Below are 14992 nucleotides of genomic sequence, written 5' to 3' on the forward strand. Positions count from 1 at the left end.
AATACCAACAAACTTCTGTTCTGACCATTTTGTCTGGACAGCATTTCACTTGTAAATTCCAGGGATGATATCGTTGCCCCAAAGACAACCTGGCATCCCACCAAGTCAAAGGTTTTTGACCAGTCATGTTTTTCTGTGTGGTTTTGTAACAATGTTCTATTGTGGTGACACATGTCTTATGTTGCCTTCTTCAGGTTGGGCCAGCTTCAAGTGCACCAGGCTTTACATGAACTCAGTAGGCACATCACAAGTTTAAAAGCGGTAACATGCTTTATGGAAAATCTTTGGACATGAGAGACACAGTCATCCTGAAACAGAACTCGATGTTAGGTAAATAGGATGGTAAGTAGCTTAGATGAAGATTAATCTGTAGCCAAAAGTTCATCAGATTCAATCCTCTAACCACTGTACCCTTGAGCTAAGTATGTTTTTTAGGCCAGTTGAAGTTCATAAACAGTACTCTCTTGTGAAAGACAGTACAAACCTTTCTGGAATCAAAATATTTAATAGGTACATATCAAGTATTACCATGTATAAAATTTCAGATCACAATGAAGCAATGAAACTCTTCAATCAGGCTGACACAGCAGCAGGTAAAGGTTGCCACTTAAAACAATAACTAATGATTAAAATAGAATAGGCAACTAAAATTATAGAAAAATGGCATACATTGTAGTAGCTTTTCAGGAAATTGTGGACATTACTTTTTTTTCTTTTGAACATATTTTTTTCTTCAGTAAGTGCAATAAAAACATTGAACACAACACTAATGCTGAAGCTAAGAGTCTACTTGAAGTTTAGAGAGAACTGTTAGTTTTACTGTCGTCTACGGTAGGGGTAGGTAAGGTGGCAAAATTTCCCAAAGATCCTTAAAACATTTCCAGAAATCCCAGTTTAAAGATTCCCAGATATCCTGAAAAATGGGAATTTTGAAAAGTTACCAGAATCTTGCAAAACTTGGAGCAGGCGGGGGAACAAAGCAAAGCTCACTGCAGAGAAGTAGACTATAAGCTTGCCAGTCGATGCAGAATAATCTTTTTTTTGTATATTCGCGCTTTGAGCAGTAGGAAGTAATGCACATCACAGTTTGCTGATTTACAGACCATAGCATGATTTAAAACATTTTGCATTTGCATGTCTTTAAAAAATCCTGAATTCTTTGAAATAAAAGGACATTACCACAAAAACAAACTAACAAACAATCAACAAATATCAACAAAGAGGAAGAGAAGAAGGAACAGACACAAAGCCATTTGGGTCTGAACTTCAAATGGACCAGTAACAAAGAGTTCAACATTGCACACTACATTTCCCACCAACCCCCTCCCCTAGATCGTGACCCCAAACCCCTGACTTCTATTGGTGCTGGCCTAAGGCACCACCCTCCCCCTGGAGGTTATGTAGCGTTAGCATCAGAGCCATATAAAGTCACTAGTGCGTGTATACACCTTACGGCAGGGGTGTCAAACCGGTTCCACGGAGGGCCGAGTGTCTGCAGGTCTTTGGGTTTTCCTTTAAATTGGTTCCCAGGTCAGACCTGAACAACCAGGTGGGGGTAGAAATTAACCAATTAGTGAAGTAATTAATCAATCAGGTACAAGGTGAGAGCGAAAACCTGCAGACACTCGGCCCTCCGTGGAACCGATTTGACACCTGTGCCTTACGGTCTTCACATCTTGTGGCTACAAAAATGCAATTAAAGGGATAGTTCGTCCAAAAATCATATTTCGATCACAGTCCCCTTACTCCCAGTTGGGCCTAAATAGTCATTAAAAAAAATAATAATCCATTATTCATCTCTGTCTCAGTCAGTAATTAGTATTATTAGCATTGTACAAATTCATTAATGGAAACCATATGTACCCTACCGCAAAGCTGCATTGCAAGCAGAACAATCCAAACTAAGTGGTGTTGTTTACCCCAAAGAACATTACAATATTGTATTCCTCAAAATTAAGTTTTAATTTTCACGATATAATTCTCATTTCAAATAAACGGGTACTTCCTGTGTTTAACAGTCAGTTTTGTTCACAATTGTATCAATCCACGCATTGGTTTGGAAAGAGTAAGTGCACACACAGTAAACGAAAGTAAGTATTCGCTAGCTAGAAAGCAAGTTACCTATTTCGTCTTTGATATTCACCTCGGACAATCACCTCGGCGATGGTGAACACGTAAATCCCCAACCCTTGCCCAGAATATCCAGGGGCAATGTGTACTTTGTGTATTACAACAAAGCAATCAGAAGTATTACTTACAATCTGTCGTTTCCACGGGCTGAACTGGGTAACTTGATGGAATTGCATTCGCCTTTAGTGAAAGTGGGTCATGATCCTCTGTATTAAAAAAGTGTATGCCTCGTTGGCGAAGTTGCTCCACTGATTCTCTCACAATACAACTAGGGAGAAGCACAGGTATTGTCCCAATGGCAGAGCGGGTAAAATGTAATTAACACAAGATCTACGAGCAGGCAAACGAGCAGGCAGAAGTCGACATCGATACAAACAAAGGAAATCCAAAAGTTCAAAGTTTATTTATCAAACACCCGAATAAAACAGCGTCATCCTGCACAATGACATTTTTGTGAGATGGCACACAACATCTACGTAGTAATTATTAAGAAATATATGAAGTAAAAATATAGCAAAAAATATAGTAATAAAAAAAGTGTGAACTAGCAGCAATTTAAAAAAGCCTGGCGAAGCAACCTATCTTCATAAATCTTGTTAAGGTTAAAGTCCACGCTCACTGCCGAATAACAGAAGCTGTGTATAATGGCTATAGGAAATATTTCACTGGTGCCAGTTTGAATTCAGACAATTCTGCCGGCTGTTTCGTCAGTGTACAGTTTTTAAAAAATCTATGCTAACGCAACAGATTACTTAAAGTAGTTTGAAGGGTTTTGGGGTATCTTTCCGCTTGCAATGCAGCTTTGCGATAGTGGTACGAAACGTTTCCATTCATGAATTTGGACGATGCTAATAACGCTAATTACAGACTGGGACAGAGCTGAATAAAGAATTGAAAAAAGGACTATGGCCTTCTGGCACATCTCTTGGTAAGTGAAATTACAGAAAAATATGAATACTGGATGAACTATCCATTTGAAGGGATTCAATTGTATCTCTTTTTTTTTGCAAATCTACTGGCATCATGGTATGGGTATGCTTGTTGTTGGCATGTACTGGGGTGTTTATCGAGATTAAAAGAAATAAAAGCAAAGCATCCCAGGAAAAAAGGAAAGAGTTCCTTGTATTTATCAAAGGGACAAAAAATAAATGTCTGCCACATACACACCTGAATCATTTTCCTCAGGGTAATAATTTGTAGCCAAATTGATTGACCTTGAGCAACATGGACATGGAAATGCCCTAAGAGCTATTACGCCAAATGATTCCCAGCTGTAATGGCTGCCAAAGGCGCCTCCTCCATGTAATAACATGGGGGTATGAAGACATTTTGAAGACAATTCATTACATTTTGAAAATAATTGGATGCAGATCGGATAAGCGGATGAAGATGAAATGAGATATGAGATGGATGCAGATCTTCAAAAAGTATATATATTACAAAGTGAATCCCTTTTTAAATGTAATTCTAAAGCAGGAAAATGTGAACACTGTCAAATGCGTGTGTAGACTCACTAGCCACTGGACTGGCCGCGTTTAGCTTTAGCATCCTCTCTGGCTGTTTCTCACATGGACAGGTAGATGGCCATAAACTTTAGGTACACTGAAGACGTGGAAGGGAGGGAACCCATTAGCACCCAGAAGAGTAAACCCCTGACTGGGTGTAGATGAGTCTCCTGTGGCTTGAAGATTTCAGGCTGGTGACTTAAATGGGGACAGTCCAAGTCCAACAGGTGGGGTCAATTCCTGCTGCCTAGGCGATGGAGTGTGCGCTTATGTGTGTGTCAATGTAAGTGTATTTCTAGGTGTTATAAGTGTGCATCATGATTGTGTGACTTGTGTAACTGTGAAAGAGTGTATGTAGTGTGTATATGTGTGAATCTTTATATGTGCCATGTATGAATGCGGCCTCATCGCCCCTTGCTGTAGCCAGGAAAGAACTGGTCCAGCAGCAACTGCAATGTCTTGTTGAGGACCATGACGTAGTCTTTACCCAGGTCATGGCGACAGGCAGGGCAAGTGTACACCTCAGCTCGGAACGACCGCTGGAGACAAGCCTGTGGGGAACAAGAGAGGTGGAATGCCAGAGCTCACAGAACAACATGGATATCTTGTTTAGGATCTAGGATATTTTTGTCTTATTGTTAAGAACTGAATAGTTTTCAATTGCAATCCAACAAACAAGCAGACATACAGTACACACTTTTCATAATGACTGTCATTATGGGCCCCCAATAAATGTTTAAAAATCCTGTTTTCCCAAATCCTGTAACCGTGAACCTAACACTTGTGTTAACCCCCAACACTTAAATCAAAGTCCCTACAAGGTCAAATGTTTCTTGTTTGATTATTCTAGCAGGAAGTCATTTTTTTACTGTTCTTGCACGCGCTTGTGCATTCACACACACCTTGCAGACGTTGTGCGCACAGATGGTGGTGATGGGCTGGTAAGCCAGCTCCTGGCAGCAGACACACATAAAGGTTTGTTCCACCTTCCACAGAAAGTTCTAGAAACACAAGTACACCGGAATTAAAGGCACAGCTGTCACCTTAGAGACATCCTACATAGCTATGGACTCTGCTTCATTTCCTCCATATAACAGAAGTTATCTATGATAAGGGTTTTCTGCAGCTGTGTGAATCTTGTGGTTAAGCTATTGCTTAGTAGTTGTACATCAGGCAGTATTGTATACTCAATTATTGTGTTGTCTACTTCTTTTTGTTTCTAAAGTTTAGTGATACTGTCATTTAATTGCACTCTGTTCTTAACTTGCTGCCGCTACTCATTGTAGACCCTGTTGGTATTTCAGTTGCGTGAGCTCCACAATACGTTTGAGCTAATATTCTAGAAGCGGCGCTCCAGTAAGCTCCTGGCCATGGTCCACAGCTTGTTGTGGTTAGTGGAGTCAGTGAGGGGTTGAATACATACCGGCCCTTCCTTCAGGTGCCCCATGGCCTCGTCCCAATTCTTTTTGTTAGGTTGGTCCTGCTCGATCAGACTCTGCTGCTGCTCAGTCAGCTGGAAGGCCTCTTCCATCTTCTGACGCTTGGCCGGGGGTACCGCTGACTCCTTACACACTGCTGACAGGACACACACCAAGCCATGTTTAGGTATGCATACTGTGCCTATTCAAATGTGGGTGGTAACTTCAAAACAGCCGCTAAAACACCCTGATGTAGTTCGAACCTGAAACTTAACATGGAGAATCCAGGACTTGTATGCTGTCAGCACACTAACACCATCATCTACCATCCTCTGTATAAGCCATGACCTGACACTCTCAATCTTCAAAGGATGCCTCACTTAAACACTTGGCCACAGTTGGTTGACCTGTCTTGACACAGACTACTGCTTCTATGTAAGTTTAATAGTGCCCAAAACATTAAAAGCCTGAACATTTATCTGTTGGCAGATGTAGTCATATAATATTAGAGTTTCACAGATATACTTCGATCAGTCTTTACTCCAACAATAATTCACTAATATTACATCTGTGCACAGATCTGAGTCTGCTAAATTTGTGGGCAAGTGGAAGTTTCACTTACTATACGTTAGACCGGTAATACGTCATCCAGAGTAGGCTCTCATCTCCACGCCCCGATGAGGGGGAAAACAAACCTGCATCCCGCGTAGACTACAACAGCTTAAACAAGACAAACCGAAGAGTTGCTGTGTAGTTGCTTGGTTGTCCCTCTTGCCATTCCGTTTTGCACTTATTACTTTTGTTGTCATGCTGTACTGCTGTCAGTGTCCCCTACTCAATGTATTAGCTGCAGACTGACCAGTATTAAAAACCATCCGGACAAACGTAGCTAGCTAGGTCAGTTGTCAGAGCACGTTGCTATTGCTAGCTTGCATACAATTTGCAGAGCAGGAATGAAAAGTAATAAAAACTACTTCACTGGTAATTTGCTTACCAATAAGGTAGAAATAGATGTCTGGGTAGGACACCTCTGGCCAGAGTGGGATTATTGCACCAGTTTAATGCAGGGAGGCTGAATGGACATGTAAGATGGACCAAATTATAATTTTCTAAGTATCTTGCACATTCTATGGCAGGCAAAGTGGACATTTAGAGACCACTGCAGTTGAAAAGGAAGGTTTTGAGTGAGGAACAGAAGAGTTCAATTTGCAGTGGTCTCTTAATTTTAACCTTTCTGTTCCTCACTCAAAACCTTCCTTTTGAACTTTTTTGGAAAGGAAAGAAAAAGGTGCAGTGGTCTCTTAATTTTTTCCGGAGCTGTATGTTGACTTGACATAATATATTTTAGGTAATTTGAACTAATTTAATTCTGGTGGTTCTACAGGTGCTGGTCATGAAATTAGAAAATCATAAAAAAGTTGATTAATTTCAGTAATTCAATTCAAAAAGTGAAACTTGTATAATTTATACATTCATTCGACACAGACTGATATATTTCAAGTGTTTATTTCTTTTAATTTTGATGATTGTAACTGACAACTAATGAAAACCCCAAATTCAGTATCTCAGAAAATTAGAATATTGTGAAAAGGTTCAATATTGAAGACCCCTGGTGCCACACACTAATAAGCTAATTAACCCAAACACCTGCAAAGGCCTTTATATGGTCTCTCAGTCTAGTTCTGTAAGCAACACAATCATGGGGAAGACTGTTGACTTGACAGCTGTCCAAAAGACGACCATTGACACCTTGCAAAAGGAGGGCAAGACACAAAAGGTCATAGCTACAGAGGCTGGTTGTTCACCGAGCTCTGTGTCCAAGCACATTAATAGAGAGGCGAAGGGAAGGAAAAGATGTGGTAGAAAAAGTGTACAAGCAATAGGGATAACCGCACCCTGGAGAGGATTGTGAAACAAAACCCATTCAAAAATGTGGGGGAGATTCACAAAGAGTGGACTGCAGCTGGAGTCAGTGCTTCAAGAATCACCACGCACAGACGTATGCAAGACATGGGTTTCAGCTGTCACATTCCTTGTGTCAAGCCACTCTTGAACAAGACACAGCGTCAGAAGAGTCTCGCCTGGGCTAAAGACAAAAAGGACTGGACTGCTGCTGAGTTATGTTCTCTGATGAAAGTAAATTTTTCCTTTAATTGGCCAGCAAACTCGCCTGACCTTAACCCTATAGAAAATCCCTATAGAAAATATATGGGGTATTGTGAAGAGGAAGATGAAATATGCCAGACCCAACAATGCAAAAGAGCTGAAGGCCACTATCAGAGCAACCTGGGCTCTCATAACACCTGAGCAGTGCCACAGACTGATCGACTCAATGCCACGCCGCATTGCTGCAGTAATTCAGGCAAAAGGAGCCCCAACTAAGTATTGAGTGCTGTACATGCTCATCCTTTTCATGTTCATACTTTTCAGTTGGCCAACATTTTGGGGTTTTCATTAGTTGTCAGTTATAATCATCAAAATTAAAAGAAATAAACACTTGAAATATATCAGTCTTTGTGGAATGAATGTATAAATTATACAAGTTTCACTTTTTAAAGGAATTACTGAAATAAATAAACTTTTTGATAATATTCTAATTTTATGACCAGCACCTGTATATTAGTGTTGTATTTGTATTTTACATTAATGTCTATGGTGAGTGTCGCTTGTTGCCCCCCAAAAAGGGTCGGGAACATGCTGTGAGCCAAAGTTCCCGGATTTGCCGGTCTGTTGTATGTATTTGGAGGAAGATATGCACTTAAGGAAGTGAATGATTGGTTGACTTAATGGGAAGGGTGGCGCTTCCATTTCAAACTGCAGAATGCTACCAGAAGAAATCTGACCACGGTTTGTGCTTGTCCCCACCAGTGTTATTGTTAGGTTTCCTTCCCAATTGGGCTGTTTTAAAAAAAATGGGCTTGGACGGGTTGATTTACATAAAGGGTTATATAGAAATTGTGTTTGGGCAGGTTTTTTGGGGAGTCCATGGGTGATTGGGTAGTAAACTGTCACTAAAATCTGGCAACCCTGGTCCCCACCCTTAACAGCTTTAAATTGTTACATGACTTGAGAGATGTCTCCCTCTCCATTCTGTAATCCTATCACATTCATTTTTGCCTTCAGGACATACTTGAGTGAGTAAACTCCCAACTCCCATTTGGTGGTTCTTTTGCATTTTTTTATGGTTGCCCGCTGTTAGTAAATGTTGCTCATTGGAGCTCTTAAGTCACAATGTGACTGAGTGTTGGCATGATGGTTTGATGGTGGTTAGCTTGCCACAGTAGCCTCCACTTAAACAATACATCAGCCATGTACACATCACATTCTCTAATGTCAGCTAGATGGCTTGCTAGCCACAAGCATGGTAGTGAACCAGCAGGTTAGTTAGCCGGCATGAACATTAATGTTTTTTTGTTAGTTTTTTTTTATTTCCTTCCATGCCTATTATGTTGGTTTGCTTATTTAGTTAATTTCTGAAATATGCATTCCGTAAAATGTTTGCAAAGAGGATCATTCATTCAGGCCATGTGCTTGCATTACATATGAGATTAATCTAGCTCTTGCAGCTAAGTTGAAAAAACTACACCAAAAAGACAAAATGCATCTCTCAGACTTAAATCCCTAGCCATTTCTTGAGTTACCTGTCTCCTTGTCTTTAGGTGTCTTCTGACTTCCGTTGCTCTGTGGCTGTTCTTCTGTCACCTCCATGGGCTTGTCTTCCTCCCCCTCCTCTTCCTCCTTAATCTTTTTCTCCAGCAGTTGTAGCCGCGGCCGGCCTGGTCCTGGCTGCTTCTTGCTCCTTGTGGACCCCGGGCGAGCTCGAGCGTTTGCTTCCTTCTTGGTCCTGTTGGCCATGGCCACTACATAGCCTGGTGGATACTTTAAAGGCAAAAAGACATTGGCCAAACTGACCTGCCTCCTACTTACATGTACAGCCTTTTGTTAACTAATGATTGAATTTAACAATGACAAATGACTCCAGCTGTCTTCTAATTTTAGTACAGCATTTAATTAATCAGGTATTTAAATCCATTTGAACAAACAAAAAAACTAGAAACCAGACAAGCCTAGTTCAGCCGGCTCGCAATAAAAAGTGTTACAATCTCGAGATTCAAACCCGGGTCACCCACATGAAAGGCTCTGCCGTTAACCACTACACCACAGAGCTGTACATCTGCTGGGTGTCAGTATAGCCTCTTGTCTCTATCCTGAACAAATCTTCTTTTGCCACTGGCCATTTTAATAGTTAATTGGCCATTTGTGAATGACATTGATACAGTTAAACTGACTAACGTTTCTTACTAAGTTTACCTCTACCACAAATTGCGTCTATGTATGGCGTTTGCCACTGGCCGTTTTAACAGCGTATTATCCTGTAATAAGCTTTACCGGTATCTACTAACTTACTGGAATAGTCATAAGAATTGAGCAACTGCTGGCGAGTCTGACAAAGCTATTTCATTTCATGGCATAAAAACATATTTTATTCTTTCATACGCTATTTAACAAGGGATAGTCACTCAGTCAGTAAGAGACATTCACTCTTCTTAGCCTGCTCCGCTTATGCGGTCCGGCAAAAATAATCTCATATTGGTCGCGATTCTGTTGTCAAACGTAGAGGTCTGAAAGTGCATTTTTTTGTATTTAAACAGATTAGCATTTAAACATAAAATAATCCATGTCAATTTCAGATTGTACACTGTAGGGTCCCTGTTCACTTTCACAATCTACTCGCAAGATTTATTTGAGGGGGCGAGGGCCGCTGACACAGCAAGCAACCACCTGTCACCTTTACCCTTCAAACTGGCCCAATGTCCTAGAAAATGACGAAATAAAACGCTTACCTGGACAGTCAGGCCCAGTTTTTGGATGCGCTCCAGTCCCTCTGGTGTCCAGGGAGCAGGCTCCACGTCATCCCGCCGCAGTAGGTACCTCCACACCAGGAAACCACACTTTCCTATCTCCGGCCAGTACTTCACCACCTGACACAAAACACGCACACACACACTTCTGACCCACAGAACAGACTTGAACATTTTTCATTAAGAAAAAAGGAAAAGAATGATGACAAGAAATGCTCACAAGCGTCAAATGTGTTCAAGAAATTCAAGAAAGTTCTGAAACACTTGATTCAAACTGAGGACTAGCCTAGTATTGGCATGTGATTTAATTTGTTAATGGTGTGACTAGCTGTGACTTGGTAATGCGTAAAGCATGCATAATTCCCAGGTCAGCTACCAGGGCTTTGTTCCAATATCAACACGAGAAAATAACATACTATTGAATATTGTGCACTACTGTACCGTGGAAGTATAACTGCATATGAAAGAAGTGATGGTTCGTGGCCTACTGCGAGTTACTACTGAAATAGCTCCTAGGTACTGTACCTTGTAAATGCCATCGTAGCGATTACCCTCCTCTGGGGCGTACTTGCTGATGCGCCGGCCTTTGGAGCTCCGCACCACCCTGACCGGCTTCCCTGCACGCCAGTTCCTGGACTCTGCCCCATCCTTGTCATTTAGGGGGGCATCACAGTTCAGCGCCAGGGCTCTGAGAGGTCAAGGGCCCAAAGGTCATGTGACAAAGGGAGCAATAGCTTTTTGGATGTAGGAAAAAAACATTTTAAAAAGACATTGAAAATACACACAAGTTCAGGTTTCCATGTCTACATACAGGCTATAGTAAAAGTACTGGATCATCCAATGTCTGAATGTGGAGAAATCAAGGATCAGTCATTTCTATACTGGCTTACATACGCAGAAGGTACATTATGGCCTCTGGATCTTGAAAGATTTTTTGGCGATGGTTGCTGCAAATGCCGTTCTGCAATTATCTAATTGAAATTCCATCAAGGTTGACAGAGTGAATTCATGGTGAGTTATAATGGGTCCATCTTTTAGCATATTTGTGGGCCAGTTTGACTCAAAGAGCTCCCTTCAGAAAGACACTACGTTCAAGATAGGAAACACAACCGAACATGCTGAAAAATGAACAGCCTTCTAAACAACAGTGTTCAATGGTGATTTGTGCTGGGAGAATTCAATTCATAAACTAAATTAATAAGAGCCTCCGATGCCCTCAAGCATTGAATTCTGAGCTGGCTGAGGCATCTTGCAACAATTTGCAACATGGAAGAATTATATGCACAGTAAGTGACCATGACAACAACATACACATTTAACACCCATTTCCTTCGAGTGTTGAGAACAGGACAGCTAGATATCTTAATCATATTAGCTTTTAACAGCATGCCATTGACTTGAGTAAAGAAGTATACTATAGGCATGCAGTCTTGTTGAATCCAGAGATAAAAAGAGGATGGTTGGTGTTGCTTCTTGTTTGTTTGTTTGTTTACTGTACCTGTTATAGTGGGTCAAGGTTTGGTCAAAGGAATGCTCCCCGATGCGCTTGTTCCCTGAAAGGTCGCGACCTCCGCTGCCTGTGTATGTGAACTCATCTCCCCTGTCCTGAGAGGTTAGAATGCAGGTCAGAGGATTAAGAGGTCACACACACACACACACACAGCCCCAGCACATACTGACCTATGCCTGCATGTTTTGCTAAGTTAAAATCTTGAACATTACCGGCCAAAGAGCACAGCTAAATAAACATAATCGTCTTTCATCCAGTTCAAACATGCTCAAAATCCAACCTAACCCACCCATCCTCCAGACAAATTCTAGTTAAACATTGATCGTATTGGTTTTAAAGCACTCCCCAGAGTGAGGCTGCACAGTATTCTTCCTTAAAGAAAGTCAAACATGTTGGAGGGACAGAAAGAGAGGGAGAGTGGGAGGACGAACGATACAGACACACAGGATCCTATCCTCCATCCTACCCTCCATCTTCCAGTCTACTAGGCTAAAAGGGAAGACGGAGCCAGAACAAACAGCATAGGACATCAAAGAAGGCCTGTCAGACAGAAAACGAGAAAAGAAAGAGGCGAAACAGAAGGACAGCAAGCAAGAGCTCCCTCCTCTCCCACGCTCCCAGACTCCTCAGCTCAAACACAACAACGGTTGGCATGAAAAAAAAAAGTTTAAGAAAATAAATCAAAGACACCCACCACTTCATCCTCGAAGCCGCCGGCCAGCACCAGCGAATAGGAGCCGTCGTTACTGCGTCCGTGGATGCCTCCTACGTGGGGCCTGTGTACTCCTGCCTCGCTCACCTTGGAACAGGAAGAATGTTGAGAGAATGAGTGAACTGGAGTGAACCAGATCCAGGAGGACTTTTACGAGAGATGGGCGAAATGGAAAGGCAGGCAGAGAAGGTTAATTGCGTGTGGATACTGGCTGTGTATACAAATCCGCAGAGTAGATTTGATTAAGTCAACTGAAATAAATTATAGTTTTTTTGTTCCCTCCGAGTTTGAGAAATCATCTTACCTTGTTTTACCTTGTATTTAATATACTCCTTCTGTCTCACCTGAACTCGAAACTTCCATGTAGTTCCCACGGGAATCCCAGGTACAGGGCCGTAGTGGTTGGATGGAACGATGGTACATTCCTTCGTGCGCCCCACACAGGCCATGCCCTGCAACAGCAGGACGGCACTCAGGAGACCCACCTATTCATGAGTTCTTTAGCTAACAAGACTTCACATGCTGGACCACACATGTTACATAAACTAAGTACTGACTTCTAGAAGCTTTAAATATCATATAGGCTAACCACACCTGAATGGGACTGTGTACATAACAATAATCTACAGGCTGGAAATCATTTTTATCCTTTTTATTGAAGTTAAATTATCCAAGCCTTTTGCCAAGCAATGAGTCAGATAACATAAACCTTGTTTAGCACTTAACTAGATACTATACATGCTAACGTACAGAATAGGCTGTTTTCAATTAACATGGACTGTTTCCCAAATGACAGCCTATTGTCTACATAGTGCACTAAAATAAGCACACCATATAGGGAATAGGGGGCCATTTGGGACAAATCCATGGTGTATTTCTGGGAAACAATGAGGTTATTTTCCACTAGTTTGGTTCCAGGAAAATAGCCTCAATCTGCTGAGTCACTTTAAATGGCATTTTTAGCATCGTCTTTAGAGTATGAAAGAGGTCCGGCACAGATCCAGTCAGAGGCCTTCCTCTAGGCATGGGCCCTTTATCAGTAAAATTAATTATATAGTTAAAAATGAAAGAGGGGCAATAATAAACATTTTGTTTCCATTGCAAAATACAAGCCTTTGTTAAATAGGGCACACTCTTGCAACACATGCGACAGAAACCAAAAATGTGTTTTTGTTTTTAGTGGTTCTTATTGGAGTGCAGGTGGTCCCTCAATTTGTTTTCTCCCGGTTCATTGTTGGTGGTTAATGAACATGGCCAATGTTTGATGTTGCTACTATCTGGAAATTGAGACTGCTTGAGGAGTATCAAGTTAATCTGCTACATAGTAGTGAAGAAGATATTCACTTTCATGTAGTCAACAGGCCAACGTCTCCATTCAGTCAGCAGTCTGTTAGCAACAGCAGATGCTACAATAATAGGGCTGTCTGCCCACGGACGCTTGTATGCGACTCTTAGTCTGCTACTGCATCTGATTGCAACAAAACATGAATGTGGCTTCAAAATATGCCATCCATGCCATCCAGACCAAGATATCGCCACTTTGCTGATTGGAATAATGAGTCATAAAATGAAGTAACCTCATACTGTCTAGCAAAAGACCTTGACCAGGAGGGGACAGATTATAGAAATATTTCAAAAAGAAAATGTCATTATCCAGTTTGCCAGCCACGATTTTGATAACCCCAACCAGTGACTCTGCCCATGAACTGTTCTGGGGTTAAACTTAAACTCCTATTACAATTTGTCCAATTCACAGATACATTTAAATTCAACCAACCTACCAAACTGATTTAGAAATGATCCTGGCAAGATTCTTAGGTGATGGTGCAAATGACCCCTTATTGCCTATATATTGCACTACTTTTTCCCCATAGGACTCTGGTCTAAAGTAGAATTGGGAGGTCATTTGAGGCAGCATAGCCACTGTCTGCCTTACCTTTCCCCAGTCCCTCTGGCTCTCCGTATGGGCGGACGGCATCTTGGCTTTCTTCTTACTGGCCTTCAGCTTTTCGCCCGCCTTCACCACCTCGCTGGTGTCGTTCTTGCAGGTGGGACAGTACCTGCCAAGCAGGTTTGTCAAGGTTGAAAAACAGGTTGGTAGACTGATGGCCAGTCGCTGCATTTCTGTTTTTATACAAACTCCCTATATTTCCCATACTGAACACATTGTTAATTAGCATATCCCTTGTGCCAAATCAAATGAATTGGCAACGATGAAATGCATGAAGGTCAGATGTATGCATTGCGAACACCTCATTGCTAGCAAAATCTGACAGCCAGATAAATAGAGTACTTTTTCACCTTTCCTTCATAAATTTCTGCTAATTGCTCTGGCTAGTTGATGTTCTTGTGTACTGTAGTAAGAAGCCTACCTGAATTGTTGTCTTGATCAGGACCGGTATTTTCCCAAATGCAGGACTCCCACAGTACTTACAGATTTGTAGTAAAACATTCAGGAGAACTTCATTGCTTAAAAAAAGCTTTTTAGCTAATAATCTATATTTAGCTCTTACTACTGCCTGTAACACACAGTTCAGTGTCTGAGAAACATGCCTATTGTCTGAGTGTGCAATAGGCATGTTTGCAAATAGTCCTACTGTAGCTCGGATTGTGTAGGCTTCAAGACTGACACATTTATACCAACCAGCCATAATATTATGACCACCTGCCTAATAATGTGTAGGTCCCCCTTTTGCCGCCAGAACAGCCCGTCAAGGCATGGACTCCACTATACCTCTGAAGGTGTGCTGTGGTATCTGGCATCAAGACGTTAGCAGCAGATCCTTTAAGTCCTGTAAGTTGTGAGGTGGGACCTCCATGCTCGTTTGGATTGAGATCTGGGGAATTTGGAGGTC

The 14992-nt window shown here is 41.5% G+C and overlaps 1 protein-coding gene across 3 annotated transcripts in view; it reads right to left on the bottom strand.

Annotated features, from left to right (window-relative positions):
* Nucleotides 1–3127: 3127 nt before the first annotated feature.
* The window catches only part of LOC105023543 (E3 ubiquitin-protein ligase UHRF2), a 59545-nt gene continuing 47680 nt past the window's right edge, over nt 3128–14992 (bottom strand). For 2 of the 3 annotated variants that reach the window (XM_010892836.3, XM_020053297.3), the window contains exons 7-16: nt 14074–14197; nt 12482–12589; nt 12120–12224; nt 11414–11520; nt 10441–10603; nt 9898–10035; nt 8695–8932; nt 5059–5210; nt 4538–4636; nt 3128–4186 (exon numbers count right to left, since the gene is read on the bottom strand). In XM_010892836.3, the coding sequence (XP_010891138.2) occupies nt 4040–4186; nt 4538–4636; nt 5059–5210; nt 8695–8932; nt 9898–10035; nt 10441–10603; nt 11414–11520; nt 12120–12224; nt 12482–12589; nt 14074–14197 (1381 nt within the window). In that variant the 3' untranslated portion in view covers nt 3128–4039. The remainder of the gene's footprint in view (nt 4187–4537; nt 4637–5058; nt 5211–8694; nt 8933–9897; nt 10036–10440; nt 10604–11413; nt 11521–12119; nt 12225–12481; nt 12590–14073; nt 14198–14992) is intronic. The other variant, XM_020053296.2, reaches the window with a different exon arrangement.

Source organism: Esox lucius, chromosome 14 (assembly GCF_011004845.1).
Source record: "Esox lucius isolate fEsoLuc1 chromosome 14, fEsoLuc1.pri, whole genome shotgun sequence".
Lineage (NCBI taxonomy): Eukaryota > Metazoa > Chordata > Actinopteri > Esociformes > Esocidae > Esox > Esox lucius.